The sequence below is a fragment of the Gambusia affinis genome, linkage group LG23, assembly GCF_019740435.1.
Source record: "Gambusia affinis linkage group LG23, SWU_Gaff_1.0, whole genome shotgun sequence".
Lineage (NCBI taxonomy): Eukaryota > Metazoa > Chordata > Actinopteri > Cyprinodontiformes > Poeciliidae > Gambusia > Gambusia affinis.
In genome coordinates, this window is record NC_057890.1 from 14,895,667 (window position 1) to 14,912,044 (window position 16,378).

General features: G+C 35.8%; 1 protein-coding gene across 2 annotated transcripts in view; it reads right to left on the reverse strand.

Annotated features, from left to right (window-relative positions):
* Nucleotides 1-16,378, reverse strand: part of LOC122826304 (liprin-beta-1-like) — a 107,061-nt gene that overhangs the window by 55,793 nt on the left and 34,890 nt on the right. For both annotated transcript variants that reach the window (XM_044108002.1, XM_044108001.1), the window contains exons 3-4: nucleotides 9,059-9,180; nucleotides 3,972-4,053 (exon numbers count right to left, since the gene is read on the reverse strand). In XM_044108002.1, coding sequence (XP_043963937.1) covers nucleotides 3,972-4,053; nucleotides 9,059-9,180 — 204 coding nt within the window. The remainder of the gene's footprint in view (nucleotides 1-3,971; nucleotides 4,054-9,058; nucleotides 9,181-16,378) is intronic.

Here is a 16,378-nt window from a genome sequence, read left to right on the forward strand (position 1 = left end):
ATGTCCAACTACGCAGACGACACCCAGATTTACGTCCAACTACGCAGACGACACCCAGCTTTACGTCCCACTACGCAGACGACAGCCAGATTTATGTCCAACTATGCAGACGACACCCAGATTTATGTCCAACTATGCAGACAACACCCAGCTTTTGTCCAACTATGCAGACGACACCCAGATTTATGTCAAACTACGCAGACGACAGCCAGCTTTATGTCCCACTACGCAGACGACACCCAGATTTATGTCCAACTACGCAGACAACAGCCAGCTTTTGTCCAACTATGCAGACGACACCCAGATTTATGTCCAACTACGCAGACAACAGCCAGCTTTTGTCCAACTATGCAGACGACACCCAGATTTATGTCCAACTATGCAGACGACAGCCAGCTTTATGTCCAACTATGCAGACGACATCCCGCTTTATGTCCCACTACGCAGACGACACCCAGATTTATGTCCCACTACGCAGACGACACCCAGATTTATGTCCCACTACGCAGACGACACCCAGATTTATGTCCCACTATGCAGACTACAGCCAGCTTTTGTCCAACTATGCAGACGACACCCAGCTTTATATCCAACTATGCAGACGACACCCAGATTTATGTCCCACTACGCAGACGACACCCAGATTTATGTCCCACTACGCAGACGACACCCAGATTTATGTCCAACTATGCAGACGACAGCCCGCTTTATGTCCCACTACGCAGACGACACCCAGATTTATGTCCCACTACGCAGACGACACCCAGATTTATGTCCAACTATGCAGACGACAGCCAGCTTTATGTCCCACTACGCAGACGACACCCAGATTTATGTCCCATTATGTAGACGACACCCAGATTTATGTCCAACTATGCAGACAACAGCCAGCTTTATGTCCAACTACACAAACGACACTCAGATTTACGTCCGACTACGCAGACGACACCAGCTTTTGTCCAACTACGTAGATGACACTCAGATTTACATCCAATTTATGTCCCACTACACAGATGTAAAACAAATTTCTACTTTTGTTTTCTACATTTTCAGAGATTTTTCTAAATTACAAAGGATCCCTTCGATGAGATGCTTTCTTTCACAGGTTCCCTATAAAATAGCTTATTTATGACTCTGAAATAAGCTTTTTCAGAGTCATTTGAGCTCTTCAGTGGATCTCAAAATTCCTAATTTTACATTATTAGACATGAAAAGTGAATAAATTACTGTGTGCACAACACATAAATCTAAATATAAACTAGTTTTTATTGTAAAGGAAAAATCACTGCTTGACATTTTAATCTAGTTTATCTCTATTAATGGACTTTTGATTTGTTCTGGGAATAAAATCTGCCTTTTCCAACAATTATGTTCATCGCAGCAGGTAAGCGCTCTTTGCACAACGTGTTTTATGTAACACTGCACCTATCTATTCTTATGTAACCATCAGAGCAAATCTCAGCCTTGGCTTCTCTTAATAAACCCCCCCCATCCGATGTTCCTCAGGATCCTCTTTAATAACCTCAGACCGAGAAGAAAGGAGTAGAGCTGGAGAGGAAGAAGGTCTCCTTCAAAGGACGCTTCATTCACGTTTTCTCTCTGAGTGGGCGAGGGCTTAAGGACAGGTCATCTCATGTTTGTCGAGGGTTGTCAGTGTAGATAGATGGAGCTCAATGTTTGTTTGGGTGCTTGCAGATGATTTCAGTCAAAAGTACCTGGTGATTCTAATAAAGTCAAAGAGGCTCTGTGACTTTTTGGGGGATTAGGTGTCCCTGCCTGGTCATCCATTTGTAGCTTTTCAGGTAGAGATCAGATGGCAGCATTGAACAAAAGAGAAAACTGAGGATTATTAGATTTATTTTTAAAAATCTGGAGCTTGCAGTAAGAACAAACTGCTTTTGGCCTAAGCTATCATATTACTGAATGATACAAAATGTGTGGATCATCTCTTGGGTTTTAAAGTTTTATTTAGAAAGAAATCAGCCGACTAAAGTGACGAAAAAAACAAGAGTGGAAAACAGATAAAAATGTGACCTTGGCATGGCATGCTGAGCATTAGTTATCATATCACTCATCTCAGACTCAAAGTGAGAGCTTTGTTGAGTTGATGGACCAAAAACTCATCCAAAAATCACGCTGAGTGCCACTGAACCAGCATGCTCTAAACTGTGTTTAATTATAGCTGTGAAAGAAGTGGGGAGACGCTTTCTCTCTCTCTCTCTCTCTCTCTCTCTCTCTCTCTCTGTCTGTCTGTCTCTGCTTCAGCATGGGATCCATTAAACATCCAGGTAACCATGACAACAACTCAATGAATCCAAGACTCTTGAATTGTGGACGTCTGCGCTTTAGTAGCGTCTGTGGAAACAATCAGGCGAGCGTTCGCCCCGAACACAAAACAATTGTCAACAATTTTACAGGAAAAAAGGAAGAAATCATAAAAACGGGTACTGCAGCCATCGCACTGATGAAGATTAATTACAAATTCTCACTCAAACAAGCATCTTGGATATGCAAAAAGGTTTTAATTATTCAGGGTTTTTTGGTCACACAAATTTCAGATCACTAAAATCTAATAAGGGGAAGATAAGTAAAGAAAAGCAGAAAATACAGTTCCTGATGGAAACACAAGATCTGCTCTTTACCCAAATAAAATCTGCAGCAGAGCAATGATCTAAAGTGCAACAAGTCCAGCTCTTACTGACTCAAAAGACTCGGATGTTGTGGCAAAACCTCAATCAGACCAAACACAAAAAGAGTTGGACAAAATTCCTCCACAACAATATAAAACACCCAGTTTTTACCACCAATACTGACAAAATCAGTTAAGGCTTGATTGATTTGCTGGTTGTTGTTTTTCCTTTAACATTGAAATCATAATTTGAGATCTACCTGGGTTATCTTTCTCTGTTAATAAAATTTGTTTAGTTTCAGTGCCAACGCCTGAACCACGTAAGACTGATTCTCGGTCCGGGGTTTAGCTGAGAACTCACCGGAAAGCTTCAGGGAATTAAATCCTCTTTTATTGGATTTAAGGTGGAAAGTAGCAGTTAGGTGTTACTAATCAGATAGCGCTCACTGGTTATTGCAACCAGAACAATGCCAGTGTACAAAGACATTAGCAATTATTTTAAGTTTTCCTGTAAAACTTGCTTGCAAAAGCCTTATAGTAATGCTTACAGAGTTTTTTCTAATTAGTTTTCCCTTTTTTAGGTTCTATCTTCTATCAAGATAGCTATAAGATAGCCGTCTTGATATAAGAAGGCTGTCTAATAGCTATCTTCTTGGTAGCTAAGAAGAAGCTACACAGATAGCTATAAGCTATCTTACAGATAGATTACAGCTATCGGTAAGATATAGCTATAAGACATAGCTATATAACATATAGCTATAGCTAAAAGATATAGCTATAAAAAATAACTATATAAGATATAGCTCTACCAAGGCTAACCAAAATTAGCCTTGGTAGCCTTCTTGGCTCCCGACATATTTTCAATGTCATTTGGAAATTTCAACTGATATTCAAATTTCCAACACTATACTGAAACTTGGATTTTATATCAGTTTGATGGACAAAGAAGAATTTTAATCATTAAAACTAAACTTTCCAACAAAGTAATAGATCATGCTGCTGATGAAATTTCCATTTCATCCACTTTATCCTTCATCTTACTTGAAAGCAGATTTTTTTTTCTCCCCACACAAAAATCCATTATATTTAAAGCTATTCTCCTCGGCTTTGCCATCAAAACCTTAACAGCCTTGACACTTGACATTTCATTTAAAAATCTCCAAAGTATCCTTTTAGCTTTGTAGTTTCCAGCTGAGCCAAATGCAAAACATTGTTGCCTTGTCCAGCAAATGATTGCAATTTGAACCATGCATCCGGATTGCCCTGGTGGCTCAAACTCTGGTGTTAATGTGAATTAATTGTGACGGTAGTGAGCAACCTCTGGGTGAAATAATGACTTCACCTGAGGGGTCCTGAGTGGCAGCGAGGCAGAGGTAATTGTTCCGAACATCCCAGTGAGGCGCTCTCAGCTTGATCAGTTGCCACTTATTCAAGTGTGTGTGTTTCCGTCGGAGTGAAACAGAGATGAAGAGAGAAGAAGAAGAAGAAGAGTGACTCTTTATTACTGCAGTTCATCATGAGCAGCACTACTGAAACGTTTATTGCAGTTTCAGACCCCTGCAAGGCGTAAACTACTAGAAGAGCTTTCTCTTTCAACTTGGGTTGTTTCTTCCTACTGACTGTATTTGATTACCTAATAAATTTGTATGTTTTATTACTGATAAATAGTCTAAAATTAAATTAGAGAAGCATTGCAATCATTTTATCGGTGATCAGTCAATTCAGGAAAAGAGAAAAGCTGTAAAAAGTTATCAAATTCACGTGTATTATTAATGAATACAAACTTTTGGTTGGAAATTGTTTCAAAGACCAAAAATGTTAAAAATGATATAAAAAGAGTATAAATAATTGTACATTTAAAGATGAGAACCTGAGATTTAACTGTCATAAAATGTGGAAATAATTTAAGTTAAAATGTTTATAAGCATAAACTCATGAGACCTTGCATTTTCTACCTGCTCCTTTTAGAAAAGCTCATGATAATTTGTTTTAATTTAATTTTTTTCTTATTTCTTACTTTTACTTTTGTCTGTTTGAAATAAATAAAATAAATAAAATAGTAAAAGTAAATAAAAACCATGGTGGATGCATGGTTTCCATTTAGGATACAGGTGTCAAAATCTAAGGCCCAGGGGCCAAATCTGGCCCGCCATTGGCTTTTATGTGGCCTTCTAGACTGCAAATTACATCAATAAGTCCTTCCAGGTTTTCACAAAACTGCAAAATTCAGACAAAATCGACACTTTTTTTCCCCTGATTTTACTGCAAATTCTCTCAAAATTTGTTCAAAAACTTTGAGTTTAACAGACTGCTGCCTCAGCCTTACTTGACTTTATAGTAGTAGAGTAATAAAAAGTCACATTTAACATCATACATTAGCACAAACATTGTACAAATTCCTTACAGACATTTCTAAACTGGCACCACAAAAATCACAAAATCCTGGAGGAACAGCTATTTATTGTAATTTAATTGTTTTTATCAACATTTTCTGGCACAATCGGCCCTTTAAGACATTCAGATTTTTTATTTGGTCCAAAATGAAAATGAGTTTGGCATAGCTGATTTAGGGTCTCTACTTTGAGGCGTTGCCTGTGTCAGTAGAAGACGAAATAAAGAGAAAACAGTTTTATATAGAATCAGAAAATGTTTGGAGTTGCAGGCGATGACCAAGAGCAAAACGAAATGGAAAAGATGGACAACTTGTTAGCAGGTCAGCAGTGAGTCCTGGCCAAAGCATTCAGGGAGAGCAGGAGGTTTACTGACAAACCTCTCCTACTCGCAGAGAAAGACGGGTTTTATTTCAAGGAAAAATATCTAGCAAAACTGCAGAAATGTCTCGTTGTCTGACTTTTATGTAAGTGAAATAAAAAAAGAGTTGAAGACTTTCAGAGTCATAACTTCCGGTCAAAGAGAGCAGCTCCAAATTTAAAGCGCATGAAAGAGAAACAGTAGTTATTTATGCAACTCGATAGTCTCTAATAAAATAAAACAAGATGCTTCATGCACTTATGAACGGCAGGTGACAGGTTCATATTACACAGGAGGTAATGATGCAGAGAGTTTTTAGTCAGTTATATCACGGGTGTCAAACTCATTTTCGCTTTTGGCCAAATCAAGATCATGAATGCTCTTAAAGGGCCGGTTGTGCCAGGATGTATTGATAAACTGTCAAAGTGTCAATGAATTCTTAAAATTAAATAATATTGTTGAATATCTTTTCAGTCCCTCCAGGATTTCGTGATTTTTTTGCACTAAAAATCAAAGTGTTTCTGGAATTAATTTGGAAATATTTGCGCTTATTTATGGCGGTAAATGCGACTTTTTTATTTAGATCATGGATTGTAATCTGATATCAATTAAGGCTGAGGCAGCTGTTTAGTACAAGTAAGAAAGTTTTTCACAATTTTCAAAAAAAAATCTGCAATAAACTCCCAATTATGTATTAGCAGAAAAAAGTGCAGGAATTTGTTGATTTTATGTGAATTTCCATGATATTTCACAAGAGACTGGAGGAACTAATAGATCCAATTAGGCAGTAAACAGATAAAAACTGCATTAAATTGATTGATAACTATGTTTAACCAGAGTTAATGTTTAGTCTGGAATATAGAGGGCCACGTAAAAAGCTATGGCGGGCCAGATTTGGCCCACGGGCCTTGAGTTTGACACGTGACTTTTATTCATTATGAAATACAGTCGTCACGAACGCCTTCAGACTTCTTTAATGGTCAATGATTGTGAAAAGTGTGACGAACAAAGTCTTAGGTCTGTTCTGTTTTCAGATAGTGGCTAAGCAGATTTTAACTACTTCTGATTTATGGGTATAATTCTTTACTGCAACAGGAAAACTTTGAGTAATCAAAGAAAGAGATATTGGAATTTTCCTCATTGGATTTACTGTTTCTATTTTAACTTTTAATTGCATACTTGGTTTGATTCGGTGAGTTTGGGGGAAGAACAAATACAGAACGCTGGAGGAGACAAACGAGCGTTATTTGAAGGCTGATGGGGGGAAATGGATGTTGGTTAGTGCTAATTATTTCTAAAGGTAGAGAACGCTAAGCTTGTTTTTGTGGCGTCTGGGCCGGAGCTGCAGAGGGAGAATGTGGTGAGAAATGTCTGAGTGTTACAAATGTGAGAGCAGTTAACCTTTAAATGGCCTAATTAAACCACAGAGCCATTAGGAAACCTGTGATTAAACCCAACCGGCTCAATGACGGGAATGAAGGACATCTATTTAGCAGGTTATGTAAAGATCTTTTTTATTATTCGTCAAAAAGGGGAAGAATAGTGGAGATTTCTGACTATTTTATATTTTTATTGAATGTTTCTTAGAATATCTGTGAAATAAAGTTCGGCGTCCTGTTAAGTAAATCCGTTTCAGAGATGTTGTAGCAACAAAAACTGCATATTTTTGCCATCCTCTCAGCTACAGTATGATTAAAAGCAAACCGCTATTTGGATGATAAAAACACCAAATTCTGCAAAAATCCCCGTTCTTTTATGGAAAGCCATTTCATCCAAATTCAAATTGATTAACAAATAAATAAATAAATGAATAAATAAATGTTTAACTTATTTATTTATACAATAATACATTTTTTAAATTAATTTTGGCTGACATGGCTCTCCATACTCTGTAAGTTGTAGCCAGAAACAAAACTGAAAAACTAAACTTTCTGTCTAACTCCTGCACATGAGTCTGAGTAAAGAGCTTATAAAATTAAAACACTACGTAAGATTAAGGTAAATGTCAAACAATAGTGGAATCAGTATGTATAATTTCATATTAGATGGTAAACCAATGAAAAATAAATCAGAAAATGTGTTGAATGAAACTGTTATTTGAACTCAAAATCTTCAGGACAAAACACCGTTATGTAAAATGATTTAAATCGTATTTAAGGTGTATTAAAATACAAAATATGATTGGAAGAAAATGATACTTTAGATCACACATGGCTTCATTTTTGTCTAATTGTAACCGGAATCCCACAGGGAACTGTGTTTGGTCCATTTATTCAATTTCACCATTCAGTTTATTTTATTTCAATTAACCTTACAGAAATATGGTTCAAATTTTCAAGTCTAATCTGATAGATTTGTCCAGAATTCAATGAACAAAAATTACATTTTAATATAAAAAATCTTAATTCCAATCAGTTTTTAGAAATTTAACAGCCTAAAATTAAAAAAAAAAAGCTAATTGAAAACAATCAATTTAAATTTCTTAAAGTCCAAATTAAAAAAGCAAAAGTGTCTTTATTAAACTTCTACTTTGTTGTGTGAAGTAACATTTTCTACAAGTCTAACAAATGTGTATACTGTCACTTATGCTTTTCTTTCAGTTTTATTTTTGAACTTCCAATCATTTTACTCCCAAATTTTAATGCATAATTAGCCGCTCCTAAGAAAGTCAGACTTTAAATATACAAAAAACCACAAACTTTAAAGGATTTATGGTCTGACAGATGGATGACTAACTTTTAAATAGCATAAGAAATATTGTGTGGAAATTCAAATACTTTTTATAGTAATAAAATAAAATGGCTCCAGAATATCTAAGAACCCTGGATAAAAGATGAGCAGCATTTTCAGAATATTTGAAGCATTTTTTCAAGTGTTTTGGTATTTACCCAACTTAGCACAACATTTCAGAAACCAGCTTTATAATGGAGATCCTTTTCACTCTCTAGGGCCTGTAAACATGAGACGATAATCCCTGTCATGTCACTTGCACTTAAAAATCTGCCAAAAAGGCACTTAGTGACAACAAGGGCTGTGAGGATAATTAACACAAAACAGTCTTTTCAGGATAGCGCTACCAGGGCCGCTGGGGTGTCATTAATCTGTTCAGTAACAAATTGATCCAGCTTCACTCATCACACCTTTGCAAATGGGGACAAAATAAATAAACCACAGCAAACAGAAACATGATCCAGCTCATCTAACACTGCCAAAACCTGAGAAGCTCCTGAGACAGAAACAGCGAGCTAACTGTGTGTTTGTGTTATTATATTAGCTACACATCAGTGAGCTTGACATTCAGAGACAGGACCGCCTCTCCGCCTCACATTTAGCTTCCTGATGATGTTCTCGTCGTCTCCAAACTCATCAATTAGGGAGATAATTTCAGTGTTTTCCTACGTGTGTTTGGTTGCAGGCAGCAGAGCATCATGCTGGAAGCCACCTATGTTCCTGCTCATGAATGTTAATGATGAAATGGCTTCCCACTCATCAGCTCCTTTTTCCAATGTGACAGACTATGTGCTAAACGTCCGTCTGTCTCCTCTGTGGGTTTTTTTTTTCTGAAAATGATGAACAGCTTCTAGATTAATTTGATCAAACCTGGTTCATTTAAAAAATGTGTGTCTTCTTTTCCTCCCTGACTCAACAGGCTTTCATCTTTTCATGCTGCTTACTCACCTTGTTCTGCAGGTAACGGAGGGCACACTTTGTACCCTTCCTCTGAAATATCAACGCTGTTGCATTGGAGGCCACTTTGCTGACATTTACCATGACATTTGACATTATCACACTCGGTCCTCCTGCAAGCAGACACAAAGGAACACAAGCAATGATTAGAAACTTGCTTCAAAAGTGTTTGAGTTTCTCACCACAGATTGTGAACTTAGTCTAGTTTTTGCTTTGCCTCTGTGTATTTTCAAATGTAACTGCATTATAAAACGGTTTTAAAATCCTCTAAATTGCCAAACCTTCTTGTAATCTTCACGTTTCTTCATCTCTACATTTTCTTTCAAAGTTTTTTTGACCTTACGTGTCTTTTTTTCCGACTCGTTGAGTTCTACCTTGCTATGTGTCGTTATAGAGGACGTTACGGCGCCATATTAGAGCCATTGTAGAAAGAAATGTAGATTTCCACCAAATAATTTAATTCAGAAATTTTCTAGAAAAAACAAAGAATATCAGAGCTCAAAAAGTGAAAAATTTGGGACAAAAATATCAGAAAGTTTTAAAATTAAAGGTAAAAAATGTTGAATTTAAAAACTCTGAAAATTTACTCAGGAATTTTCTAGTTTTTTATATAAAATTTTTGGTATTAATCTAAAAATGTTTGGGTTTTTTGGCAGAAATGTAGTCCTTTTTTCTACCTACAATACAATACCTACAAGAGACTGGAAATATAATAATTAAATTAATTTATGAAACTAATAAAACAGATAACTGACGGCATATAGCAGAAAAACACAGAAGGAAATAACAGCAAAAGATAAAAGAACGAATCAGAACTAATAACAAATCGGAAGAACCCAAAAACTCAAACGGGTTTTTTCTCACCATATGATTTTTTTCCTTAAATTGTGTAATTATTAGCTCAAATAAATAAAAAAGTAAGGCAAGCTGTCGTTTCCACTTTCAGGTTAAAGCATACTGCAGGTAAGGGAAGTGTAGATTCATTAGTGAAGAATGAAATATTTGAGCCACAGTTACTTTGCACCATAATTTTGCTACTGAAATGAGCTAGCAAGCTCATTTCAGTATATAACAAGCTAACAAAATAACAAGCTAACAAAATCATATCTGAGAAAAATGTAGTGGATTGTGAACTTAGAGTTGGATAAACAAGCAGTTTTCCCTGTAATCCAACGTGGATGTCATGTTATTCACTCTGTAATGAAACAAAATTTGTGTTTTACCAAATCATGTTCCAACAGTTTATGAAGGCAAAGCGACAAGAGGCTCGTAATGCTATCAATGCAGAAATTATCTCAGAGCAAAACAAAATAATAACAAATCCTGGCTTTTGTCCAACAGCTACAAAACAATTTAGTTATTCTGAGCGTTAATCCGACTTCAGACATGCGTAGATGGAGTACGACAAATAACTCGCTGTCACTTCCCTTCTATAGCATCTTTCAAAGCTCTATGGAAATCCTGGATATCTGAAAGTCAAGCCTTTGAGTAGAAGGACTTGGACTTTACTGTATGCCAGGTTTCACATGAAGTTGGTGTAAAATCCTCATTTCTCTCTATCAAACTGTAAATCAATAAATAAATTGTGTTTTTGCATTAAAAAGCATTAAAAGTCCAAAGGAAACCATGTAAGATCTTTGGAAATATGTCCATGTCCTTGGAAGCAAATCCCTGAAGAAAGCTGGATTAACCAACACTCTGGAATATTTGGTGTAATTCTGTAATCCAGAGGTGCTACATGTAACATATAGCACTACATACAGATTTGAAATCAGATAAAAATCAAAACCGACATCCTGATATTAAACTCAAAGCAGATATTGCAGCCCAATTACGCATGATTTTATAACATCATCTCCAATCTCACCACAGAAATAAAAAAAATACTCAGTTTCATTAAAAAGACTCAGAATTATTGATCTATAAGTTCTGATAAATCAATTTAAATTCAGTTTTTTAATCAAAACACACTTTAAAAGAGTTCAATAATAAAAGCTATTTAAGGATTTGATTACAGTGGTGGAGTCATAATAACCAGCCGTTTCCCAGAGAAGTCGAACCCAGGAGAAAAATATCATTGATTGCAGCGACAATAGCAGAAAATGCTGCAGCTCAGCTCTTTTAACAAGAGCAAAAATAAATCCTGCAGTTTCAACTGTTGCCTCATCAGCTGAAAAAAATCAACAAAAGCTAATCGTATAATCAAAGAACAAAACAGAAACAATCCGAAACTTCTCGCTCTGAATTCTGAGCATTTATTACAATTTATCTCTATTCTTTCCTTCTTTGCTCTAAAAGCATTCCTGATTTCTGCAGGTTGACACCAAAAGGAAAACGAGGCTCTTGAAGGTTGTTGCTTTAGATGCAACGGAAGCTTAAAAACCAAACAGCTTTTAGATCAAATTATTTTGGTCTTTATCTGGCATTTCAAAACAACAGCTGTAACCGTGGGCAAGAAGATTAATTAAAATCTAAGGAGTATAATAGAATAATTCATCTGGAACAAATGAATTCATCATTACATTTTCTCCTCACTGAGCAAAATTGAATCAAGAATAAAATATAATAATGCACATAAAGAAAGATCAAATCAATAAGTATTGTTTGTAAAATCTTTTTTTTTCTAGCCGACAGCATCAGAGTAAATCATCACCTCTTCTTCACCTGATGTTAAATCTATCAGAAATTTTAAAAAGGGCCACTCCAACTTCTTAATTCAACAATTAATCAAATATCACCTGATCTTTTTTTATTAGCTCTGATTGGTAGCCAGCAGTTCATCCTGGAAATACAATATTTCAGAAACAAACATTAAGTTCTGCAGCTTTGCTTTGTTTTCAGGCACCAGAACGAAACGCAGAAGAGTTCAGAGCTTGTTCCGTCAACAAAACATTCCTGCTAACAGTTTTAAAAACACTCATGTTATTATGGAAAATTTCACGTTGCTCTCAGGCCTGTAAGACAACATTCTGTTTCCAGGCCATATTCTACCTTGATGCGATTGTTTTGGCAGAGTTATTTAAATAAAAAACAGTCCTGGTTATCCAAAACCCCCTTCCATAAGAGCCACAAGTCAGAGTTAATATTTTATTCTGCTATCTTTGGGCTCCTAATGAGAAAGCCTGTGGGGAGAGACAAATAATGTGGACAGTGATTGCTGTTATGTTTACATCTTTGCATCAAGATAATCACCCCGAAACGTTTCCTGCTTCCAGCGTTCCAATTACTAACCTATAAATGCCAATTAAGTGTTTACTATAAAGTCACTTTGAATTTTTTTTCAGCCTCACAACAACAGAAACTCAGCCACAAGTAGAGACTAAATCAAACCATTAAGTCCAGAAGGAAAACAGGGCAGGCGGTGCATTGGGAACGTTGTCAAGGTGACAGCAGAGTTCTGACTATGAAATTTCACATTCCTAAATTTTAAATACAAAGTTTTAAAATGAATCTATGGTCTACCTTTCTGAGGAGGTTTGGCTTTAAATATGGATGCATGGATTGAAATATAAACATTTTCTCTTGTTTTATCAAACTTTCCCCGAGCTCCAACCCTCAACAATCAGTAGCAGATAATTATATATTTATAATTGAATGATTAGTTCAACTTCCTAAGACTATGGAAACTTCCAAAAGTCCAAAAAAAAGTTCTAATCCCAGATTTTAGAGCATGGCACTCCAAACTCATGTTCCCTTCACTTCTGCTAAATTAAACTGCTTTGAACATCAGGCATTTATTTATCCTTCTGCTGCTTTATTTCTGTTAATGGAGGGAATACGTTTATTGATCATGACGCTCCAAAATCTGATCTGATCATTGATACAGCTCAGAAAAAAATTAAGAAACCCCTTAAAATGATCAGTTTCTCTGATTTTTAAAAAAAATGTTAGAGTAAAATGAACATTGTTCTTTTATTCTGTGAACTACTGACAACATGTTTCTGAAATTCAAAGCAAAAATTTTGTATTTATTTGTAGAAAATGATAAATTTTCAAAATCACAAAAAGATGTAATGCTTTCAGATGTCAACTAATGCAAAGAAAACAAGTTAATATTCATTTAGAAACAACAATACCAATGTTTTAACTCAGGAAGAGTTCAGAAATCAATATTTGGTGGAATAACCAGGAGGTTTTCAATGGGGTTCAGTGCAATGTTTAGGAGTTCATGGATGGTGGATATAATATAAATATTTTCACAATAACAAGCGTTTCCAAAACAGCCAAAGTGCCAATGCAGCTTAATGTTTAAAAATAACCAATGAAATTAAATCTCAACCTCGTGTAGATTAGAGAATGTCGCCAGCTGGACGATTGGCTCAAATTATTTTGATTTAATTCAAACAGTCAACCATATGTGACGGTTTGAGTGATGCATGAACTCCACAGGAGGCGTAGTTGGTTTGAAATGATTTCTTTAGTGTGTTTTACCTCTGATCTTCTGTGGCTGATCTATTGATTTCAATAATTTGACCCACTACTCGACTACATTTAGTTCTGTTCAGCCTTTTCACTCAGTAGCCGCACCAAGATTATGAAGCTCATTTAAGAGATGTACAATTGATGAAAAGGTTAAGAAATAAATTAAAGCACCAGAAGAAATACAGAAAGAAAATATTAAAGTTGAAAAGTAACCCCCCCCCAAAAAAATAGAAACTGTAAAACTCTTTTAACAATTTTAATTTTAGAATTTTAAACCCCAGAAAATACAATTTAAGATTAACAGCTTCTGCAGATAATCTGACGATAGCTCCTAAAATAAACACTTACTGCCTCTACAGTTTCAGAGTTTATTCTTTTGATTAGTTTGATGACATTAAACTCAGAGAAGCTGAGAAATCCAACAATATGGTGAGTAAGAAAAAGAGAGTAGCGACGACGCCAGAGGATTTAACGCTCTGCTCGTCCGACACACAACAGTTCCTCCAACCTAGGAAGGTTGGAGCGACTTCTGGCATCCATGCACAGCAGAACCAACAGTTTGGACCCGGTCAACACCGATCTGGCAAAGCACATGTGACAATATGACAAACCGCCTGTTGGGGGCTGGAGGGCGACTTCCAGAAAGTACTGTATGCATATGACAGAAAACTATTTAGTCTGCAAATGTTCTCATCCTACAAACACTTAAACATTTTTGTTCTTGTAATATAAACGTCTATTTTCATCCTTTGCAAAACTACAGCAGTCATGAATAAGGAAAAAAAGTCTTCTATTCTCATGTGAAATAGGTTTTTTGAAATGTAAGTTTAATGTATTTAGCAAGAACATTCATGACTAAAGGAAAGGTGAAAAAGTTATATTGAGTAAATGTTGAAATATTTCAGACGTTTATGAAAACAATACCATAGAAAATATGTGCTGTAATTAAAACAAAAAGAGATCCAACAACATAATGAGAGATTGTGACCTTTTTTTTTTTTGCCTTGTTATTGTCTGTGTTACTTAATGGTTACTTTACCAGAACTTTAAAAGTACTATCCAGAAACAAAATATCTTAGCAAGTACTTTCCTGAAACTTTGATTGAATTTGTTATTTAATGTGTTATTTATTAGTCACTTTCTTGCAACTTTAAGGAAATTTATTATGAGACCTTAAACAAAAACATTCCTTGAACTCAGCAAATACTTTCCCTGAACTTTACAGAAACTGTTTGCCACTTTCCTGTCAACAGGTTGAGTTAACTTATTACATTCCAGGCTTTCCTGAAGCCACTTTCCTGGAAATTACTGGTTCTTGGAAAACGTGATTTACTTCGTAGTACAACAAACATTTCGTGCTCCATCAGAGGTCGAGGCAGCAGTGATGTTGGCTGATGTGTCACAGAAAGTAGATGTGAAGACAGAGGCTCCAATCAGAGCAGAAAAAGCAATTAAAATAAAACTCCAACGATAACATTTTCCTGCCCAGCTGAAGCGCTAACACACGTGTCAAACTCAAAACCCACAGTAGCTTTTTATGTGTCCCTCTAGATTCCAGATTAAACACTAAATTTGCTTAAAATTATGTTATCAATCAAACTGATGCAGTTTTTATCTGTTTCCTGCCAAATTATATCAATCAGTTCCTCCAGTTTCTTGAGAATCATCATGAAAATTCACGTAAAATCAACAAATCCCTGCACTTTTTTTGCACTAATAGATAATTGGGAGTTTATTGCAAATTTTCTTTCAAAAATTGTCAAAAACTTTGTTATTTGTATTAAACAGCTGCCTCAGCTTTAATTGATGTCAGATTATAGTCCACCATCTATACAGCGAGTAATAAAAAGTCACATTTACCGTCATAAATAAGCACAAATATTTCCAAATTAGTAACACAAAAGTATCACATAATCCTTGAGGGACTGAAAATTTGAAGAATTCATTGATATTTTAACAGTTTGTGAACAGGTTCTGTCAATGCATTCTGGCACAACCGGCCCTTTAAGAGCATTTATGATCTTAATTTGACCCAAAACAAAAATGAGTTCGACTCCGCTGCTCCAATACTTTCCCCTCACAAACATGTTTGCAGTATGTTGGTCACACATGTTTATATGACGTGTCTGAATCATAACTTTGGTGAAAAGGTTTCTCTTTCCTTTCCGGTTAATTTCCCCTCGTTGGTAACATCCCTTCACGACAGTTTCGTCTCAGAAGCCACAGCTGAAGATTTCCAAATCACCCGCCGTTTAGATGTGTCACTCTCCTGCTACAGCTGTTGTTGCTCTCCTCTTTCCACGGCAATTTCCAGTTTCCCTTGGCTACAGCTTCATGCCCCCGGCTGGCGCAGGGCATCAGATAATGAAGAGAAACACCATGTGAAGATAGGTTGGATAAGTATCTCCAGGGAAGCCATAACAAAGATTGAAGAACTTTCTAACTTTAGATTGTACAGCCTTCTGTGTGAAAATGGGAACGAAGCCTTGGCATTCATTGTTCAAGACAATGATGTTATAATTAACTTAATTCGTTACTGAGAAATCCAGACATGTAGACATCAAAATAATTCAATTATTTGTAGGTTAATTACAATAAAGTAAGATTAAATGATTTTATTAGATAATAAATGACTATTTATTAAAAGTTTTGAGGTTTATGCAAACTGGGACGTTTTTAAAGAGAGTTCTTGTAACAATTAGCAAAGTTAGACAATTTTTCTGACCTTCAGAAATGAAGGAAATTGGAAAATAATATTAACATCACTTTTTGTAAAACATTCAATAATCATCCTTCTAAATAATCATCATGGTGCTGGAAGAAATCCTTTTTTATCCTCCGTGTTGATTATTGCAACATGTCTTAATCCTGCTTAACGTGTTGTTTTTG